This window comes from Lithobates pipiens, unplaced genomic scaffold (assembly GCF_037356315.1).
Source record: "Lithobates pipiens isolate NorthernLeopardFrog02 unplaced genomic scaffold, aLitPip1_a1.2 Scaffold_3, whole genome shotgun sequence".
NCBI lineage: Eukaryota > Metazoa > Chordata > Amphibia > Anura > Ranidae > Lithobates > Lithobates pipiens.
Window position 1 is genome coordinate 1,765,888 of NW_027507790.1, and position 19,522 is coordinate 1,785,409.

General features: G+C 41.0%; 2 protein-coding genes across 2 annotated transcripts; both read right to left on the reverse strand.

The window, feature by feature from the left end:
• Window positions 1–514: 514 nt before the first annotated feature.
• Window positions 515–4,210, reverse strand: LOC143940090 (olfactory receptor 5V1-like). The gene is made up of 2 exons (XM_077461139.1): window positions 4,103–4,210; window positions 515–2,171 (listed from the first exon to the last, which is right to left on the reverse strand). The coding sequence occupies exon 2, from the start codon at window positions 1,948–1,950 to the stop codon at window positions 1,024–1,026; it is 927 nt and encodes a 308-aa protein (XP_077317265.1). The 5' UTR covers window positions 1,951–2,171; window positions 4,103–4,210; the 3' UTR covers window positions 515–1,023.
• Window positions 4,211–18,086: 13,876 nt separating this feature from the next.
• Window positions 18,087–19,127, reverse strand: LOC143940068 (olfactory receptor 5V1-like). Its single transcript, XM_077461110.1, has one exon. The coding sequence runs from the start codon at window positions 19,014–19,016 to the stop codon at window positions 18,087–18,089; it is 930 nt and encodes a 309-aa protein (XP_077317236.1). The 5' UTR covers window positions 19,017–19,127.
• Between the last annotated feature and the right edge of the window lie 395 nt (window positions 19,128–19,522).

Genomic DNA, 19,522 nt, shown 5'->3' on the forward strand with positions numbered 1-19,522 from the left:
TCAAAAACTTACAGATCTCCCAATATCAGAGGATCCTGCTTTATTCTTGCTCCACTGTTCACAAATTACACTTCAGATATATAAAAAATCTGTACTTTATCACTTGGTTAATGCCGCCAAAGCCTGTATAACCCAGCGTAGACAGAGACAGCAAATGGGATGAGGAACCAGAAGGGATGTCAGCCAGGCAAGTCTTTAACGGCAAGTCTTTAACAGGAACACAGCAGAGAATCTTCAGATATGTTGACCAAGGTGAAGGCATGGGTGATATGAACCAGGCAGTTCACATAGCTAGAAGGGGCTGGCTGATGAGCAAGAAATGATCACCAAGTGAGGCACTGAGGAATGATGAGTGCTGACAATTAACCAATGGCTGAGCACTGAGATGTGCTTCTTCAGGCCCTATCGGGTCCTGAAGAAGCTGAGGATTGGCAAAATATTAACCTGGTAGATCTGGCTACCGGAAGCATACAGTTATTTTAATTTGCAATTCAATTGTACTTATATATGTGAAAGGACTTCCTGTACCCCAAAAAAATAGAGCATATGGGACACTATTATGTGGATACAGTGTCAGGCTTTTTTTGCCTCGGTTCGTTTAATTGTATTTTAATGGTCTATAATAAATTTACTGTGTTTTATATTTATGTGTGGTCTCCTATTCTGAGCCTATAAAGTTTGTTGGTTTGGATTGGTATCTGACTTTTGTCAGGCCGCTCTGTTATGTAGTATAATTTATTGCACTAATACACTACAGCAAGTGAAAAGACTACAAGCATAATGAAATTGAAAAATCTGGGCTGCCATCCCTCTGAACCTGTATATGAGAATAAAGAATCAGTGTGCATAAGTCTATGCTTGAGGTGCTTTTGATGAACCCCACTGACTCATTTCAACTTTCCAAATGAAGAGATATATGTGTGAAAGCTCCCAGCCCTCACACACAGCAATGCTATGGCTGGAACCTAAACCAGACACTTTTTTTACATAAAGATTTTTTAAAGTAAAAGTGTCCTAAGAAAATCATAGTCTTCGAATGAATTGCCTTTCAAAAGCTTTTTTAACATCTTGATTTTTCATTGTATATATAATAGGGTTTAACATTGGTGAAACAACACTATAAAGAACTGAAATCAATCTGTCTTTGGTCATAGAGTATGTAGATATTGGTCTCACATAACTAAAGATAACACTACCAAAGAATATTATCACCACTGTTAGGTGAGAACCACATGTAGAAAATGCCTTCTGTCTTCCCTCAGTGGACTTCATCTTGATTATAGTTACAATAATATATATGTAAGACACAAGGATGCAAAAGAATGGTGTCCAGCCTATAAATACCCCAATAGACAAAAGGAGCTTTTCGTTAACTGAAGTATTATCACATGAAATGGAAAGAATTGGAGGTATATCACAATAAAAATAATTGATTTTGTTGGAAGCACAAAAATGTAGATGAAATGTGAAGAAAGTATGAACCACTGAATTCAGCAATCCACTCACCCAAGACACAGCTGCAAGGGCAATGCAGTCTTTGTGGGTCATACAAGATGAGTATCTCAAAGGGATACATATAGCTAGAAAACGGTCATAGGACATTACTGCAAGGAGAACACACTCAGTGCCTACTAGGGCAATAAATGTGTACATTTGAACTACACACCCTAGAAAGGAAATGGATCTTTTCTCTGCTAAGAGTAATTGCAGCATTTTTGGCATTGTGGTAGAAGTATAGCAGATGTCCAGGAAGGATAAATTTCTCAAGAAAAAGTACATCGGCATATAAAGGCTTGTGTCCAACTTTGACACCAAAATTATTGCAACATTTCCGAACAGAGTCAGTATGTAGATTAAAAGTATTGTGCAAAACAGAACACCTGTTAAATTAGGCTGGTCTGTTAATGGAAGAATTAAAAAATCTTTGAACAATGTCTGATTTGTGTTCATTGTGCTTATCCTGGCATTCACTTTAGATCTTTAAATATACTACAACAATCAATGCATATTTCTAGTACATAGCTAGATGATAGTTAACTTTTCTTTTAAAATATTAATTTCTCCTATTCAGCATGATGAGTCAGTGTTGATCTTCAGTACATCTGATGGATTAAACGAAAATAGTGTAAGGGATACCAACTTCAGGAATCCAGCAGCAGGGATGGCCAGATCTGTAACCAGATTGAGACCAGACTATATATGACGTAAGCAAGATTTATTTACAGTAAAACAAAACCAAAATACACAGCAAACCTGAAAATGCAAGTGAACAATAACCAACTGGCAAAAAATATTAATAAACAACCTTAGTAACGGAAAGCCCAACTAGCAACTAGCTGTATACAATAAATTCTAAATAGTGAACACAAATACAAAATGGGAACACAGAAAAACAGGAGGGAACCAGGACTAGAATCAGGAACAAGGGAAGCAGGTACAAGGCAGCAGGGTAGAAGACAGGTGCAAGGCAGAAGCAGGATCAGGCAGGGATAAGGCTCAGAATTTAACAGCAAGCATCCACCCTGCTGGCAGGCAAAACAATGACATACCAGGGAATAATACAGGAGGAACTAAATATTCTCCCAGCAGCCAGCATCAGGTGGAGACCGATTACTGGGATCTGCTGGCTGCTGGGAGACATGCACTGGTGGAAACCAGAAATACAACCCTCCGCCCAGGGAACCACAGTGCCACCAGCAGGTGATCCAGGTCCTGACAAATAGGGTTGCTATGGGTTTAGTACTTTGCACCTCATATGTTATCATCAGCCTTGTATTGATTTAACCACTTGCCGACCGCCGTCAGCAGAATGGCATGGCTGGGTAAATGGGCATACAGTTACAGTTACGTCCCTTTGAATTTGCCACTGTGTGGTGACGTGCGCACGCGACCCTGCCGGGAGCTCCATAAGTAGGACTGCTGGTCCTGCGGACTCGATGTCCACGGGGATACCTGTAATCGTCTCATGGAGCTGAAGAATGGGGAGATGCTAATATAAACAAGCATCTCCCCATTCTGCCTAGTGACACTGTCCCTGTGATCGGGAGCTATGATCAATGAAGTGTCATTCGTAGCCATGCCCCCTAACAGTTATAATCACTCCCCAGGACACACTTAACCCCTCCCTAGCCCCCTAGTGGTTAACTCCTTCACTGCCAGTGTTTTTACAGTAATCAATGCAATTTTATAGAACTGATCGCTGTAAAAATGACAATGGTCCCAAAAATGTGTCAAAATTGTCCGATGTGTCTGCCATAATGTCGCAGTCATGATAAAAATCGCAGATCACCACCATTACTAGTAAAAAAAAAAAATAATGAATAAAAATGCCAAAAAACAAACCCCTATTTTGTAGACACTATAACTTTTGCGCAAACCAATTAATAAATGTTTATTGCGATTTTTTTACCAAAAATATGTAGAAGAATACATATTGGCCTAAATTGCGAGAAAATATAGTTCTTTTATATATTTTTTGGGGATATTTATTATAGCAAAAAGTAAAAAATAATGTTTTTTTTCAAAATTCTCGCTCTATTTTTGTTTATAGCGCAAAAAAATAAAAACCGCAGAGGTGATCAAATACCACCAAAAGAAAGCTCTATTTATGGGGAAAAAAGGATGTCAATTTTGTTTGGGAGCCACGTCGCACGACCGTGCAATTGTCAGTTAAAGCAACACAGTGACGAATTGCAAAAAGTGCTCTGGTCTTTGGCTGGCAAAATGGTTCGGGGCTTAAATGGTTAAATAGTCATCTTCATAATGTGTTTGTCCATTTTCTAATATATGGCTTTTTATCTGCTTTATGCTATTGGCTGCATTTTTTCTTATGTATCTACTTACAGTAACTGCAAATATGATACTTGTACAGATTATCAGGTATATCATATTTATATTTTGTTGGACACGGTGGGCTTTCATATCACAGCTTGGATCACTAATTATAAAAAGTGAGCAGCAGCACATAATTTCAGTATTTCAGAATAAATGTTACCACCAAGCATACTGAATCGGGTACTTTGCAGAAAAAAAAATCTTTAAAAAAATAGAAATACTCTGAACATAAAAACAGTTTTTTTTGAAAATCTTGGTTCATACGTACCCAAGAAAATAATGACATTTAGAAAAAATTATAGTTCAATGAGATACAGTATGTCTTCCTTATGTATTTTTACATGCTGCTTGTGCAATATATAGGATTTCATGAAACAAGTTTTCTATGTCAACAAATTAAGAAAGCACCAGAGAACCAAAACTATTTAGTAAATTAATTAAGTGTGGCTTGTGAAATATTAACAGTGCTTCTGGGCTTTTGATGTGCTGGGTTTCTGTAATTGACTAATGAAGTCTGCTAGTTTACAAAACATTTGCTTTGAATTGTAAGAAAAAAAATATTGGAAATGTTTAAAAATACATTAAGAATGTTAGTTCTGTTACTGTAGAAATTTAGTTTGGACACTCATCTAGGGCACTTGACAGTTCCGTAGACATTTCAGTTTAATGTTGCCCGTTTCTCCCATTGACTTTCACTCTTGTTGTATTTTGTAATCTGTTAAGTAGGGATGATGTTCCAGTCGAACGTAAGTTTGACTAGAACATTGGGTGTTCGTCTGTTCAGCAAATATGGAACATTATGGAGCATTTTACCCCAATGTACCCCTACCCATTCACATCGAGGGGCGGGATATTGGGGCTTCCTTGTTAAAGTGGGCTTCCATATTCCAATAAGCCCCTCCCCCCGCTGACAGGCCCCCACAACCACCTGGCAAGGGTTGTGGGGATGAGGCCCTTGTCCCCATCAACACAGGGACAAGGTGCCTTGGGGGGACCCCAAAGCACCTTCCCCATGTTGAGGGTATTTGGTCTAGTAGGGTGCTCTCTCGTCCCCCCTTTTTCTGTGGCCTGCCATGTTGCATGCTCGGATACGGGTTTGTTATGAATTTTGGGGGACACCCACGTTATTTTTTCAAAATTTTGGCGGTTTCCCCTTAAAATCCATACCAGATCTGAAGGGCCTGGTAGGAATTTTGGGGGGACCCCACACCTTTTGTTTTAAAAAATGTTGGTGTGGAGGGCCTGATATTGACTGGGGGGAACCAATGCCCTGTTTTTCAATGATTTTTTATTTTTTTATGTATATTGCCAGTATCCGGCAATACATTACAGCCACAAGCAATTTTTAATGACAGTTTTTCCAATGAAATTTTGCTGCGGTACGGTTATAAGCATGGGGAAGATGCACCACTTTACAGGCAGACTAAGGGACCCCCCCCCCCCCCCCCCCGCCATGCTATTTAAAGGAATATTTCATTTTTATTGTTTCACTTTAAGCATTATTAAAGCCACTGCTCCTGAAAAAAAACCTTTTTTTTTGCATTGATACATGTCCCCTGGGGCAGTACCAGGGTCCCTATTCACTTTTTTGGGCAATAATTTACATATAAGCCTTTAAAATTAGCACTTTTGATTTTTCATGTTCGCCTGTTCACATTTTTTGCCTGTTCGCTTGTACTGGTGCGAACAGTATCGGGGGGTCTTCAGCTCATCCCTACTGGTAAGCAGAGCAATAAAGAAGTGATTTAGTGACAAGTTCAGGCATCCATCATCTTCATACAGCTAAGACAGTACTAGAGGACAAGAACCTCCTTCCTAAGAATCTAGGTGGTACTTTGATAGACTACTGCAGGGCTCAAAATTTCAAGTCCAGAGCCACTAGCCAGGCCTTAAAAGTTACTCACCACCAGTGGCCCCACCCAACCCCTCCCCTGCCCCACCCCTAAACATGCCCTCATAAATTATCTCATGAAATGACACTGTTAAAGGTTTTATGCAGAATTAAGTTGAACAACTTTAACAATATTAACATAAAGCATATCAGTACCCATCAGTGCAGCCTCATCACTGCTCATTAATGCAGCCTCACAGTACCCATCAAATGCAGCTTTACAGTGCCCATGAATGCAGCCACACTGTGCCCATCATTGCAGCCTCACTGTGCCCATCAATGCAGCCTCACTGTGTCCATCAATGCAGCCTCACTGTGCCCATCAATGCAGCTTCACTGTGCTCATCAATGCAGCTTTACTGTGCCCATCAATGCAGCCTTATTATACCCATACATTTATCTCACTGTATCCATAAATGCAGCTCACTGTTCCCATAAATGCAGCTCACTGTGCCCATAAATGTAGCCTCACTGTGTCCATAAATGTAGCCTCACTGTGCCCATAAATGCAGCTCACTGTGTCCATAAATGTAGCCACACTGTGCCCATAAATACTGCTCACTGTGCCCATAAATACTGCTCACTGTGCCCATAAATTCTGCTCATTGTGCCCATAAATGTAGCTCACTGTGTCCACAAATACTGCTCACTGTGCCCAAAAATGTAGTCTCATTGCGCCCATCAGCAATTCGCCCTGCTTAGTCCTGGGTGGAGCGTTCAGGTCACGGGTTATCACTGGAGTGTCTTGTTCAGAGTTGCAATCCTGTGTATACTCGCTAATCGGTACCGGCATATAAACGGTTCCCATGCAGATCCTATTTCCCGTATCCTGTTGCTGTTGGCTCACAGCCTCATGGGGGATCCCCTCCACTGCCTTCACAGCGTGATGTCCGGGCAGAAGTGACGTCAACGCGTTTCACAAATATTAGTGTATAGCTTCATCTGGACGTCACACACAGTTCAGTTCAGTCCGGTCCTGCCACTCTGTGTCCTCCAGCTGATCGCTTCCGGCAGAAGCGGTGCAGGCTTTTTTACAGAACATCAGAGCGGCGGGGGAGGTCAGGGAATCCCCCCTCTGGGCCACTCTGGTGTCCTGTAAAAAAGCCTGCACCGCTTCAGCCAGAAGCGATCAGCCAGGAAGCTGTCATCATAAACAGAAAAACGGTCAATATTGTCGTGTAGTGAATAATAGGTGGAATTGTCCTCTAACCTCCAACACAATATCAGCAAAAAAGATAGTGTGGATTCCCATAGACGGGTAACCCCGAAGAAAAGTGAGGATCACTGAGGAACAATAACCATTGATGCATAAATATTTTAAAAATGTATTTTATACAAAAATGTAGGCTATCTAACATTGCCAGGTAAAAAATTCATAAGTATATCACTAAGACACGTGAAACATGATATGTGAAAGGGCAACCTTGAAAAACCTTTGAAAAAAGTGTAAATATCCAGGATTTGCAGAATCTCTCCAAACCTGGCAAGCACTAACCTAAGGGGGGGACATATATGCACAAACAATTTGTGTTAACAGACAACATATAACATATAAACAACGTCCGGACGCCAGTAGGATCCGACACTGGTCCCAAGTTTGCATAAATACTCGTAAACTATACTAGTTACAAAATAACACCAAAAGCTGAAAAACTCAGCAAGGACCCAGCAGTGTAGGGCCAGTGTCGAATCCCCCCCGGTGGCTCGAGCTGACAGAAAAAAAAGAAAGTATAGTATAGGGCAGAGGACCGGCCAGGAGAATATACAATGTAAACATAAACCTCACTCTTATGTTTTCATATGTGATACTAATTGTATCATCAGTCTATATAGAACAATCAAATTCGAGAGGGGCTTGTATGGATGTGAGAGTCACTAAGAATGCCGCTGTGTAATCACTTTGAGGTTTCCAAGGATAACTTTGACTTTAACAGCAGAAAAATGCAATCCCTTAACAGATTGTCAAACTATTAGTATATGCCTGTCCAAAGCATCCGCAATGAACGCCGCTATAACACAGGTACATTTCACCCTATTGATCACTGACTACTTGCGTGTTACCATTCGCCCTGCTTAGTCCTGGGTGGAGCGTTCAGGTCACGGGTTATCACTGGAGTGTCTTGTTCAGCGATGCAATCCTGTGTATACTCGCTAATCGGTACCGGCATATAAACGGTTCCCATGCAGATCCTATTTCCCGTATCCTGTTGCTGTTGGCTCACAGCCTCATGGGGGATGCCCTCCACTGCCTTCGCAGCGTGACGTTCGGGTAAAAGTGACGTCAACGCGTTTCACAAATATTAGTGTATAGCTTCATCTAGACGTCACACACAGTTCAGTTCAGTCCGGTCCTGCCACTCTGTGTCCTCGGTGCAGGCTTTTTTACAGAACATCAGAGAACATCAGAGCGGCGGGGGAGGTCAGGGAATCCCCCCTCTGGGCCACTCTGGTGTCCTGTAAAAAAAGCCTGCATCGCTTCTGCCAGAAGCGATCAGCCAGGGAGCTGTCAGCCTGATCCACCCCTGCTCCTCACTAAATTCCACTTGCAAAATGCGAGCAGGCGAGTGGAATTTTTGAGGGCTGGACTACTGTATATTAGGGATGAGCCCACTGTTTGAGTTGAATGTAAGTTCGACTCAAACATTAGATGTTCACCTATTCGCCAAATTCAGAACATTATGGGGCATTCATGGGAAATTTGAGCGCCCGCGGAAAGCAAGACCGTCAATGCACTGCGATCTCGCAGTGCATTAATGGCTGCTGATTGCCCAAAACATGCACCTGACCTGAATGTTTTGGCCAATCACAGCGCACTCTGCTGTAAGAGCCATGATTGACCAAAGGCAGGGAAAAAAATGTCATTCAAAACTGCTTGCGGCTGTAATGTATTGCCGGATCCTGGCAATTAGGGATGAGCTTTGAGTTCGAGTCGAACTCATGTTCGACTCGAACATTGCCTATTCGCCTGTTCAGCGAACAGTGAACAATTTGGGCTGTTCGCAGCAAATTCGAAAAGCCGGAACACCCTATACAAGTCTATGGGAGAAATCTAAAGTGCTCATTTTAAAGGGTAATATGCAGGTCACTGTCCTAAAAAGTGTTTGGGGACCCGGGTCCTGCCCCAGGGGACATGAATCAATGCAAAAAAAGTTTTAAAAACGGCCGTTTTTTCAGGAGCAGGGATTTTAATAATGATTAAAGTGAAACAATAAAAGTGTAATATTCCTTTAAATTTCGTAGCTGTGGGGTATCTATAGTATGCCTGTGAAGGGGCGCATGTTTCTGGTGCTTAGAACTGTCCCTGCACAAAGTGTCATTTGTGCAGGAAAAAAAATCTTTTAAAATCACTTGCGGCTAAATTGTCAGCTCCCCGTAATACAGAGAACATTCAATGAGTGTTCTCTGTATTAGCCGACAATTCATTCATTCATTGATTTAAAAAAAAAAAAAAGCGTGGGGGTTCCCCTAAATTCAATTACCAGGCCCTTCAGGTCTGACATGGATATTAAGGGGAACCCCGTGTCAAACAAAAAAAAAATTGGCGTGGGGGTCCCCCTAAACATCCATACCAGACCCTTCAGGTCTGATATGGATATTAAGGGGAACCCCGCATCAAATAAAAAAAAATTGACGTGGGGGTCCCCCTAAAAATCCATACCAGACCCTTTATCCGAGCATGCAACCTGGCAGGCCGCAGGAAAAGAGGGGGGGACGAGAGAGCGGCCCCCCTCCCTCCTGAACCGTACCAGGCCACATACCCTCAACATTGGGAGGATGCTTTGGGGGTCTGTGACCCCTCAAAGCACCTTGTCCCCATGTTGATGAGGACAAGGGCTTCATCCTCACAACCCTGGCTGGTGGTTGTGAGGGTCTGCGTGCGGGGGGCTTATCAGAATCTGGAAGCCCCCTTTAACAAGGGGACCCCCAGATCCCGGCCCCCCCCTGTTTGAAATGGTAAGGGGGTACAAAAGTACCCCTACCATTTCACAAAGAAAGTGTCAATATGGTTAAATAAGACAAACACACTTTTGAAAAATTCCTTTATTAAAAATAAAAAAAATAAAAAAAAGATTCCAGCGGTGCTAATCCACTCTTGCTATCCAGCGACGGATCTCCGGGGTCCAGCGATGGATGATCATATCCAGCGACGGGGGATCTCTCAGTCCAGCGCTGTCCATACATCCTTCTTCTGTCTCCACTGCGGAGACTGCGGAGATCCCAGCGCTGACGTTTCTTATATTAGGAGGGCGGGGCCACCCGTCACCTGACCCCGCCCCTCTGACGCTGGAGAGGGAAGCCAGGGGTTCCCCAGTGACGTGTGGGTGACGGGGTCACCCATACGTCACTGGGGAACCCCTGGCTCCCTTCACCAGCGTCAGAGGGGGCGGGGTCAGGTGACGAGTGGCCCCGCTCTCCTAATATAAGAAACGTCAGCGCTGGGATCTCCGCAGTGTCTCCGCAATGGAGACAGAAGAAGGATGTAAGGACAGCGCTGGACTGAAAGATCCCCCATCGCTGGATATGATCATCCATCGCTGGACCCTGGACCTTCCGCCCAGCAATTGTATGGAGACGGGTGGGAGCCATCTTCCCCTCACTCGTCTTTATGCACAGCTACTAAAAGGACACGATTGCCTCCGCCGCTGCCGATAGCTCCGGTAAGTGGCAGAAGGCACCGTATCGCAGCAGGGACCACTTTTATCTTGTAGCGGACTGCCCACAGGGGATACCAGGGTTATGGCAGCTAGCTGCTGCCATAACAACGAGATCCTTCTTCAAACAGCCACTGTAAAACTGCCCCAAGTGATTGAAAACCTCTCACCATATAGCTTGGGGTGTCTACTTTGCAAAATGGGGTCATGGGGGGGGGGGGGGTTGTGCCATTCCATGGCCTCCTAAACTGTGATAGGCAGTGAGGAGTGAATTAAAAAATGTACAACCTTAGAAAGCCTGAAGGAGGTGCTTGGTTTTCAGGGTCCTGTACATGGCTAGGCTCCCAAAAAGTCTCACACATGTGGTATCCCTGTACTCAGGAGAAGCAACAGGATGTATTTTGGGGTGTAATTTCACATATGCCCATGGCATGTTTGAGTAATATATCATTTAGTGACAACTTTCTGTAAAAAATAATTAAAAAAAGAAAGAAACTTCCAGAAACTTGTGGCAAAATATAAAATATTCCATGGACTCAATATGCCTCTCAGCAAGTAGCTTGAAGTGTCTTCTTTCTAAAATGGAGTCATTTGGGGACGGAGGTTCTGCTGTCTTGACATTTCATGGCCTCCGTAACAGTGATAGGTAATAAGGAAGTGAAATCACCATTTTACGCCCTTAGAAAGCCTGAAGGCGGTGATTGGTTTTCGGGGTCCTGTACGTGACTAGGCTCCCAAAAAGTCTATCACATGTGGTATCCACGTACTCAGGAGAAGCAGCAGAATGTATTTTGGGTTGTAATTCCACATATGCCCATGGCATGTTTGAGCAATATTTGTCAATTAGTGACAACTTTGTGCAAAAAAATAAAAAAATAGTTTTCCCACAACTTGTGCCAAAATATATAATATTCTATGGACTCGACGTGCCTCTCAGCAAATAGCTTGGGTTGTCTACTTTTCAAATCGGGGTCATTTTGGGTGTTTTGAACTGTCCTGGCATTTTATGCACAACATTTAGAAGTTTATGTCACACATCATCCACTCTTCTATACACACCCCCATCTGTCCTCTTGTTATGGGGGTGTAATCCAGTGAATACAACTGATAGCGAGGATATAGGAGGGGATTTAAAAGGTGATATAATGGGTGAAGAGGTGGGTCCGGAAGTGGGGGATGTACGGACTTACTTAAGAGCTCTGCCCACTCGCCATGAGATGGAAGCTTTTATACAGCCTCTAGAACATGGTTTCCATAAGGAGAATCAATCTGTACATAAAGAACTACAGGCAACTGGGAAGAAAATATCAGAAGTGGAGCATTCTGTAGATATATTGGTAGATCGTGTGCACTCACAGGAACAGCGTATAGATGCCCAAGAGTCTCATATCTACACATTATTTCAATTATGGGAGGACCAAGACAACCGTAATAGAAGAAATAATATTAGGATCAAGGGATTACCAGAATCAGTTAGAACTGAAGAGCTAGTCATAACAGTTAATACAATTTTTGGATCACTTTTGGGGAAACCAGAGGAATTGAATTTGGAACTTGAGTACATCGGACAATGGGACCACGTAAATTAGATTCAGATAAACCAAGAGACATAATATGCCAAGTGCATTTCTATAAGGATAAAGAGGAGATTATGAGAAGGGCAAGAGAGAGGGGACGAATTAATGTTAATGAAGCAAATATACAATTGTTACAAGATCTATTTCAATTCACTTTGGAGAAGAGGAAGGCATTAAGGCCTTTATTAAAAATGTTGCAAGATCGTAACATTGTATATAGGTGGAATTTCCCTTTTCAATTACAAATTAAGAAAGGTGGCAGGTGGTTAAATTTACGTGATCCATCTGATATTCCTGCTATACAATCCGCCTTAGGTTTGCACGATCTCACATTAATAATTTGGCCCAAGACTTATACACAGTTCAGAAGAACGGAACACTGGGAGGGTAATAGAATTAATCAAATAGAAAACCCAAAGTCTAATCTGGCAGATTAAAGCAGCTGCTGATTCCAAGTGTAATTGTAATAATAGCTCATTTAATTTAATAATGAATTAAGAATCATTTTATTGCCCTTCTTAGGAATGCTTGGTGTAGAGGGATCTCTGAGGAGTGGGAAAAAAGTGGGAAAAAGTGGGGAGGGGAATGAATATATGCGAAAAAATTAATATATTCTCAAAAATTACCCTTTTTTTCTTTTTTTTTTGTGTCCCCGCTTTACCCTCCTCATGTTTGTTTACACTTATTATTGTTTTTTTTGTTTTGTTTTTTACCTTCCCCCCCCCCTCCCACCAACCCCCCCCCCTTTTTTTTCCCTCTGCAATACTAATAAGTTGTACGGGGTTAGATATGTGATCACAACTCCTGTGTTATACGAGGAGATAACTACATTGTGAGTCATGTATGTTAATATGTTTACCTTGTATATAACGTAATTAAGATTGAACTCCGCTCTTTTTTTTTTGGGGGGGGGGGAGGAGGGAGGGGAAGAGGGACGAGGGAGGGAATAGGTATAGATAGATTTGATTTATTTGTATTTTTTTTCCCATACCTGTCTACACCTTTTATTATTATTATGTTTGTTTATGGATGCCCATTGTCACTGCGTAGAGACATCTTCAGTGCTCTTTAACTTTTTCCCCTTGTAGGAACACCGTCCCTCGGGTAGGGCTTGGTGTTTTTTTTGGATAAATTCCATATTGGGTGGGGTTTTTTTTGGGGGGGTAATTAATTAACGTTTCCCTGGGTAACTTGGGGATCGGAGAGAAGGAGCTTCTCCAATTTTAGTGAGCCCAACTTCGAAATTGTTGTGTGTTTTTTTTTTTTGTTTCCTTTTCTCTCTCTCTTCCTTTTCCTTTCGCTGCCTCATAATTTGATATGGTAGCAATTTTTTCCCCTCCAGCGTCATTGAAATTTTGTACCTACAATGTTAAAGGCCTCAATAATAACAATAACAATATCACCCCCCCCCCCCCCCAGATTCAGGGTACAAATTGGTCGTGGCGTCTGAATGACACACTTATGCTAGACCCAATCTGTCATAAAGCAATTGCGGAGGCGATTGATAACTTTATTTCTGATCATGAACAGGATGAAACTGCCTTACCCTTAAAATGGGAGGCCTTAAAGGCAGTAGTACGAGGGGTGTTCATCCAACACGGTTCACGTCTTAACCCCTTCCCGCCGAGCGTACGCAGATCTGCGTACTCGGCTTCCGGGGGGTATACCAGGATGATGCCCGCACCTGCAGGCATCATCCCGGTACCGTTTTTTACAGCGGGCGATTGGCTTTCCAGCCATAACAACCGATGCGGCTAAAAGCCGCTCGGCTGTTATGCCGGAGGAGCGGGAGGGGACGTCCCCCCCTCCCGCCGCCTCTCGCCGCTGTTACCGGTGCTCCCGCTCGATCGGGAGCACCGATCAGTGGTCCGACGCCTCCGGCTGCTGTGGAGGAACTGGAACGAAGCCGTAATCGGCTTCGTTCCAGTCTCCTCATCGTAAACACGGAAGCGACGTCATGACGTCACTTCCCGTTTACTCGGCTGCCAACGGCGCCGGTTTAAAAAAAATATCCGGTATTCAGAATCGCCGTTTTCGGCGATCTGAATACATTGAAGTGTAAAGGAGGGGTAGGGGGTCTTTTAGACCCCCGATCCCTCCATAAAGAGGACCTGTCACCACCTATTACTGTCACAAGGGATGTTTACATTCCTTGTGACAGCAATAAAAGTGATCAAATTTTATTTTATTTTTTTAAAACAATTTAGTCGTTTTAAAATAAATAAAATAAATAATAAAAAAAAAATAATTTTCAAAGCGCCCGCCGTCCCCGCGAGCTCGCGAAGCAAAGAAAACGCATACGGAAGTCGCGCCTGCGTATGTAAACGGTGTTCAAATCACACATGTGAGGTATCGCCGTGATCGTCAGAGCGAGAGCAATAATTCTAGCAGTATACCTCCTCTGTAACGCTAACCTGGTAACCGTAAAAAAAATTTAAAGCGTCGCCTATTGAGATTTTTAGGTACCGTACTTTGTCGTCAATCTACAAGTGCGCGCAATTATAAAGTGTGACATGTTTGGTATCTATTTACTCGGCGTAACATTATCTTTCACATTACGCAAAAAAATTGGGCTAATTTTACTGTTTTGTTTTTTTTTTATTCATGAAAGTGTCCCTTTTCCCAAAAAGTTGCCTTTAAAACACCACTGCGCAAATACCGTGTGACATAAAATATTGCAACAATCGCCGTTTTATTCTCTAGAGCCTCTGCTAAAAAAATATATATAATGTTTGGGGGTTCCAAGTAATTTTCTAGCAAAAAATATGGATTTTAACTTGTAAACACCAAATTCCAAAAATAGGCTTAGTCATGAAAGGGTTAAAAAAGATAAATCAAAAATTATCGAAAACACTTTATCAAAACTCCATTCATTGGAAACTCTACATAAAGCCCATTGTTCTCCAGATATATCAGCCAATATTCTCTCTACAAGGATATCCTTATTACAGTTATTTAAATCATCCCAGAGTTCATATCAACAAAGACGTGCAGTGGGAAGATATAGATTCGAGAATAAGTGTGGGAAAATGTTGGCTGATATATTACACCCACGTCAATCACAGACTACCAAGTATAAAGAAATCATCAGGAGAACTGACATCGGATCCACATGTGCTTCAACAAACCTTTAGGGAATATTTTTTGGCCCTTTATAACCTGACTCCATCATCAATATTGGAGGATAAAGGAGCTGGAGATAATATTATTGAAGAATATGTGTGGGAAAATGCTATTCCGACAATAGGGACTATTACTAGGGAATCTTACTAGGGAATCTTTGGATTCTCCATTTTCGCTTGAAGAACTATTAGAAGTAATCGCCAATACTCCAACAAATAAGAGTCCAGGTCCAGACGGGTTTACATCAAAATTTTATAAAACTTTTAAAGAACATATAGCCCCGTTTATGCTCAAAGTGTTTAATTCTATTTCCTCTAACAACCAATTTCCAACACAGACTTTAGAATCCCATATCACTTTAATTCCTAAACCAGAAAAGGATTTAACACTCTGCTCTAGTTACCGACCTATATTTTTGATTGGGATAGATTTAAAGATATATGCTAAACTGATTGTGCTTCGTCTTCAACCATTTCTCCCAAGCTTAGTACATATGGATCAGGTAGGATTAGTTCAAAGTAGAGAAGCACGTGATAACACGATTAAAACTTTTTTATTAATGAATTATGCACAAAGGGCTAAAATACCAGTATGCCTTCTTTCAGTTGATGCGGAAAAGGCATTTGACCGGGTGGGATGGCTCTTTTTTAAACATTCTTTAATGCAAATAGGACTAGGGTCAAATATACTCCATAAGATCATGGCACTATACACTAAACCGGTATCTAGAATAAAAATGAATGGCTCATTGACAACAAGTTTTAATATACAAAATGGTACCTGTCAGGGATGCCCGCTATCCCCTTTGCTTTATGTTATAGTAATGGAATACTTAGCGACAGCTATTAGACGGAACTCTTCCATTACTCGTATACAGATAAAACAAAGGGAAATAAAACTGGCCTTGTTTGCTGATGATTTACTACTTTATATCACTAATCCACATATTGCAATTCCCTCTACACTATCTGAATTCCAGCGGTTTGGGACACTGAGCAACTTTAAAGTAAACGTATCAAAATCAGAAATCCTTAATGTGTCGCTTATACCCGAACAGGTTGCAATGCTGAGAGCTAACTTTTCATTTAAGATTTGCTCTGCAGCTTTAAAATATTTAGGTGTTAAAACCCCCCCGGACCCAATTCATCTATATTCAATGAATTATGTTCCTCTCTTGCAACGTACTTTACAAGATCTAAAAAATATGATGTTAAGCAACATTCATGGTTTGGGAGGAGTAATATATTAAAAATGGATATAATACCGCGATTCTTGTATTTTTTTCAAACTATCCCAGTTTGTGTCCCTAGATCATTTTTTTCTACTTTACAATCGGCTTTTACAAAATTTATTTGGGGGCCATAAAAAACCAAGACTACAAAAGGAATTATTATCAGTACCAAAAACGAAAGGAGGTGCGGGTGCACCTGACTTGTATTATTACTACGTCTTGGCTGTTTTGACTAGATTGGTGGACTGGTTTTATTGTTCGGAAACTAAACAATGGATAAAAATAGAACAAGGGTTGAATCAACTAGATTTAAAGGTGTTGCCATGGTTAGATTTGTCTGGTAGTAATATGCATCGAGAGTTGTTAGAGACTATGCCCTCTCTTACATCCCATGTGTTGAATATATGGGGTAAAACAGTTATACAATTGGAACTTTCCTCTTATGAAGAACCTATGACATCTCTATTTGGCAACCCCTTTTTTCCACCAGCATTAAATAGGACAAGTTTTCTTATATGGAATAGGGAATCCCATTATAGACTGAGCAATATTTTATGCCAGGGGACAATTCCGTCTTTATTAAACCTATTTCCTACACAGCGACCATCATTCATGCAAACGCTGGAATTTTGGCAGTTACTGTCATTTTGGTTTACAATTCGTTCAAGCCAATCTCTGGGTAGAGATTTAACACAACTTGAAATTCTCCTGACACAAGATCAAAAACCAAAACATGTTCTATCAGCACTCTATAAGATGTTATTATTAAAAATCACCCGGAGCCCCCGGAATATATAAATAAATGGGCTAATGAGATCAATGCTCAAATTGAGGTTGGGGAATGGGAGAAGGCATTTCATTTTTCCCACTGTTTATCATCGACAATTAAAGCACAAGAGACGAACTATAAGTTGCTCTCAAGATGGTACTGGAGCCCAGTGACACTCCATCGTATATACCCAGAAAAATCAGATATATGTTGGAGGTGCCATACAGACAAGGGCTCATTGCTTCATATTTGGTGGGAATGTCCCCTAATTTTTGTTTTTTGGGAAAAGATTATGCAATTATACACATTAGCTACTAGGGAGGTAATCCCAAACACACCACAAATCACCCTTCTCTCTATGTTACCAGGAACATATAAAAACATCAAAAAGAATCTTCTTGGGTACTGGTTGACGGCAGCAAGAACTGTGATACCGCGGCACTGGCGATCAACTCAGCCTCCTTCGATAAATGAATGGGCCCTAGAAATGGATAACATAGAGAGAATGGAGATACTTTTAGCACAAGAATTAGATACGTACGAAAGGTGCCTCCTGGTTTGGACTCCCTGGAGACAGCATAGGAAATTGGTAAAAAATTGAGGAAGAAGGAGGGAAGAAATGGAAGGAAAGATTTCGCTAGGGAGAGGAGGGGAGAAGGAAGGAGAGAGGAGAGAGGGAGGGGAGAGAAAAAGGGGGGGGGTTGTGTGTTTATTTTTTCCTTTTTCTTTTTATATATATATATATTTTACTTCCTCTGTTATTTTTTTTCTTTTTTCCTTTTTTTCTTTCTTTTTTTTTTTTTTCTTTTTATGTTAAAGTATCCAAGATATGTATGGGAGGGGGGAAAAAGGAAAGAAAATAATATATGTGATTACTATGTCTGTAAGTAGTGTATATGTTTGAAATAGTTTAATCATGTGTAATACTTTATAACAATTAAAAATAAAATTAGAATTGAAAAAAAATTATATAAAATATGAATAGCACATAGCAATGTAGTTTATTTTTTCATGTGTTTATGTACAACAATTGTTTGACAACAGCTTTTTTGACATCTTGGTTTTTCAAAGTGTATATGATTGGGTTCAACATTGGTGTAACAACACTATACAGGACTGAAATTACTCTATCCTTATCTAAACCATGTGTTGAAGCTGGTCTTACATAGTTGAAAATAGAGCTACCATAATATAATATAACTACTGTGAGATGAGAAAAACAAGTAGAGAAGGCCTTTAACCTACCTGTGTTGGATTTTATTTTTAGAATAGTCACAATAATGTAAGCATATGACACAATAATGCACATAAATGGTGTCCATGCTATGAAAACACCAACAGATTGCAACAAAAGTTCATTCAGAAATGTATCTTCACAAGACAATGAAAGAAGTGGGGGTATATCACAGAAATAGTAATTAATTTTGTTGGAACGACAAAAGTGTAAACTGAAAGTAAAAAAAGTATGAATTATAGAATTCAGGAGACCACTAAACCACGAAGCACCTGCTAAAATGTTTCTAAATTTAGAATTCATGGCCACCAAATAATTAAGAGGCCTACATATGGCTAAAAAACGATCATAAGACATAACTCCAAGAAGGATGCATTCTGTTCCAACACATGAAAAGAAGATGTAGAGCTGAATTACACAACCAATAAATGAGATTGTTTTTTTTTCCACAAGCAGAACTTGTAACATTTTTGGCATGGTTGTTGATGTATAACAAATGTCCAATAAAGAGAGATTCCCTAAGAAGAAGTACATTGGAGTATGGAGTGTTTTATCCAAATAAGACACCAATATGATGGTAAGATTTCCTGCTAAAGCTACAACATAAATAACAAGTACAATGAAAAAAAGGAATGATCTGACATTGGGTAAATCTGATAATCCAAGTATTTGAAAATCTGTAAATCTTGACTGATTAAGTCTCATTTTAATGGTCTATTTATATAGTAGCAAAGATGATAAACAAACAGCTAATAAATCTAGTTATAGGACTTTACATTCTAAATGTCATCTTCTCAGCCATTATTTAGACAGCACTGAAACTGAGATGAAAGATATTTATATTTATTTAAACTTTAACATTACTGAAAAAAATAAAAAAAACATTTCAGAATCAATTACATTCGTAACCATCTTGATTAGATGTCTTTTGTATTTAAATTTTAATTGTTGCCCGACCTGGGCAGGAGGGAGGAGGCTCAGCATGACGTGATGTGGGAAGGCTGGGGGAGGAGCCCGAGGCGGTGTCTGTGAGGACGGAAGGGGAGGCAGGAGATCCATGGCGGCGAGTCTGATGCAGATGCTGGTGAGGAGGGATAGAGCACCGTGTTAGAGGATCGCACATGGTGACCCCCGCAGATGCCTATTCCCCGCGATATTGGATCAGGAGACCAAGGAGGAGCGACTGATAGATGGGGGTGGACAGCAGTAAA

Coding starts and splice junctions, on each gene's coding strand:
- LOC143940090 (XM_077461139.1), bottom strand. CDS start 1,950: ATGAACACAAATCAGACATTGTTCAAAGATTTTTTAATTCTTCCATTA.
- LOC143940068 (XM_077461110.1), bottom strand. CDS start 19,016: ATGAGACTTAATCAGTCAAGATTTACAGATTTTCAAATACTTGGATTA.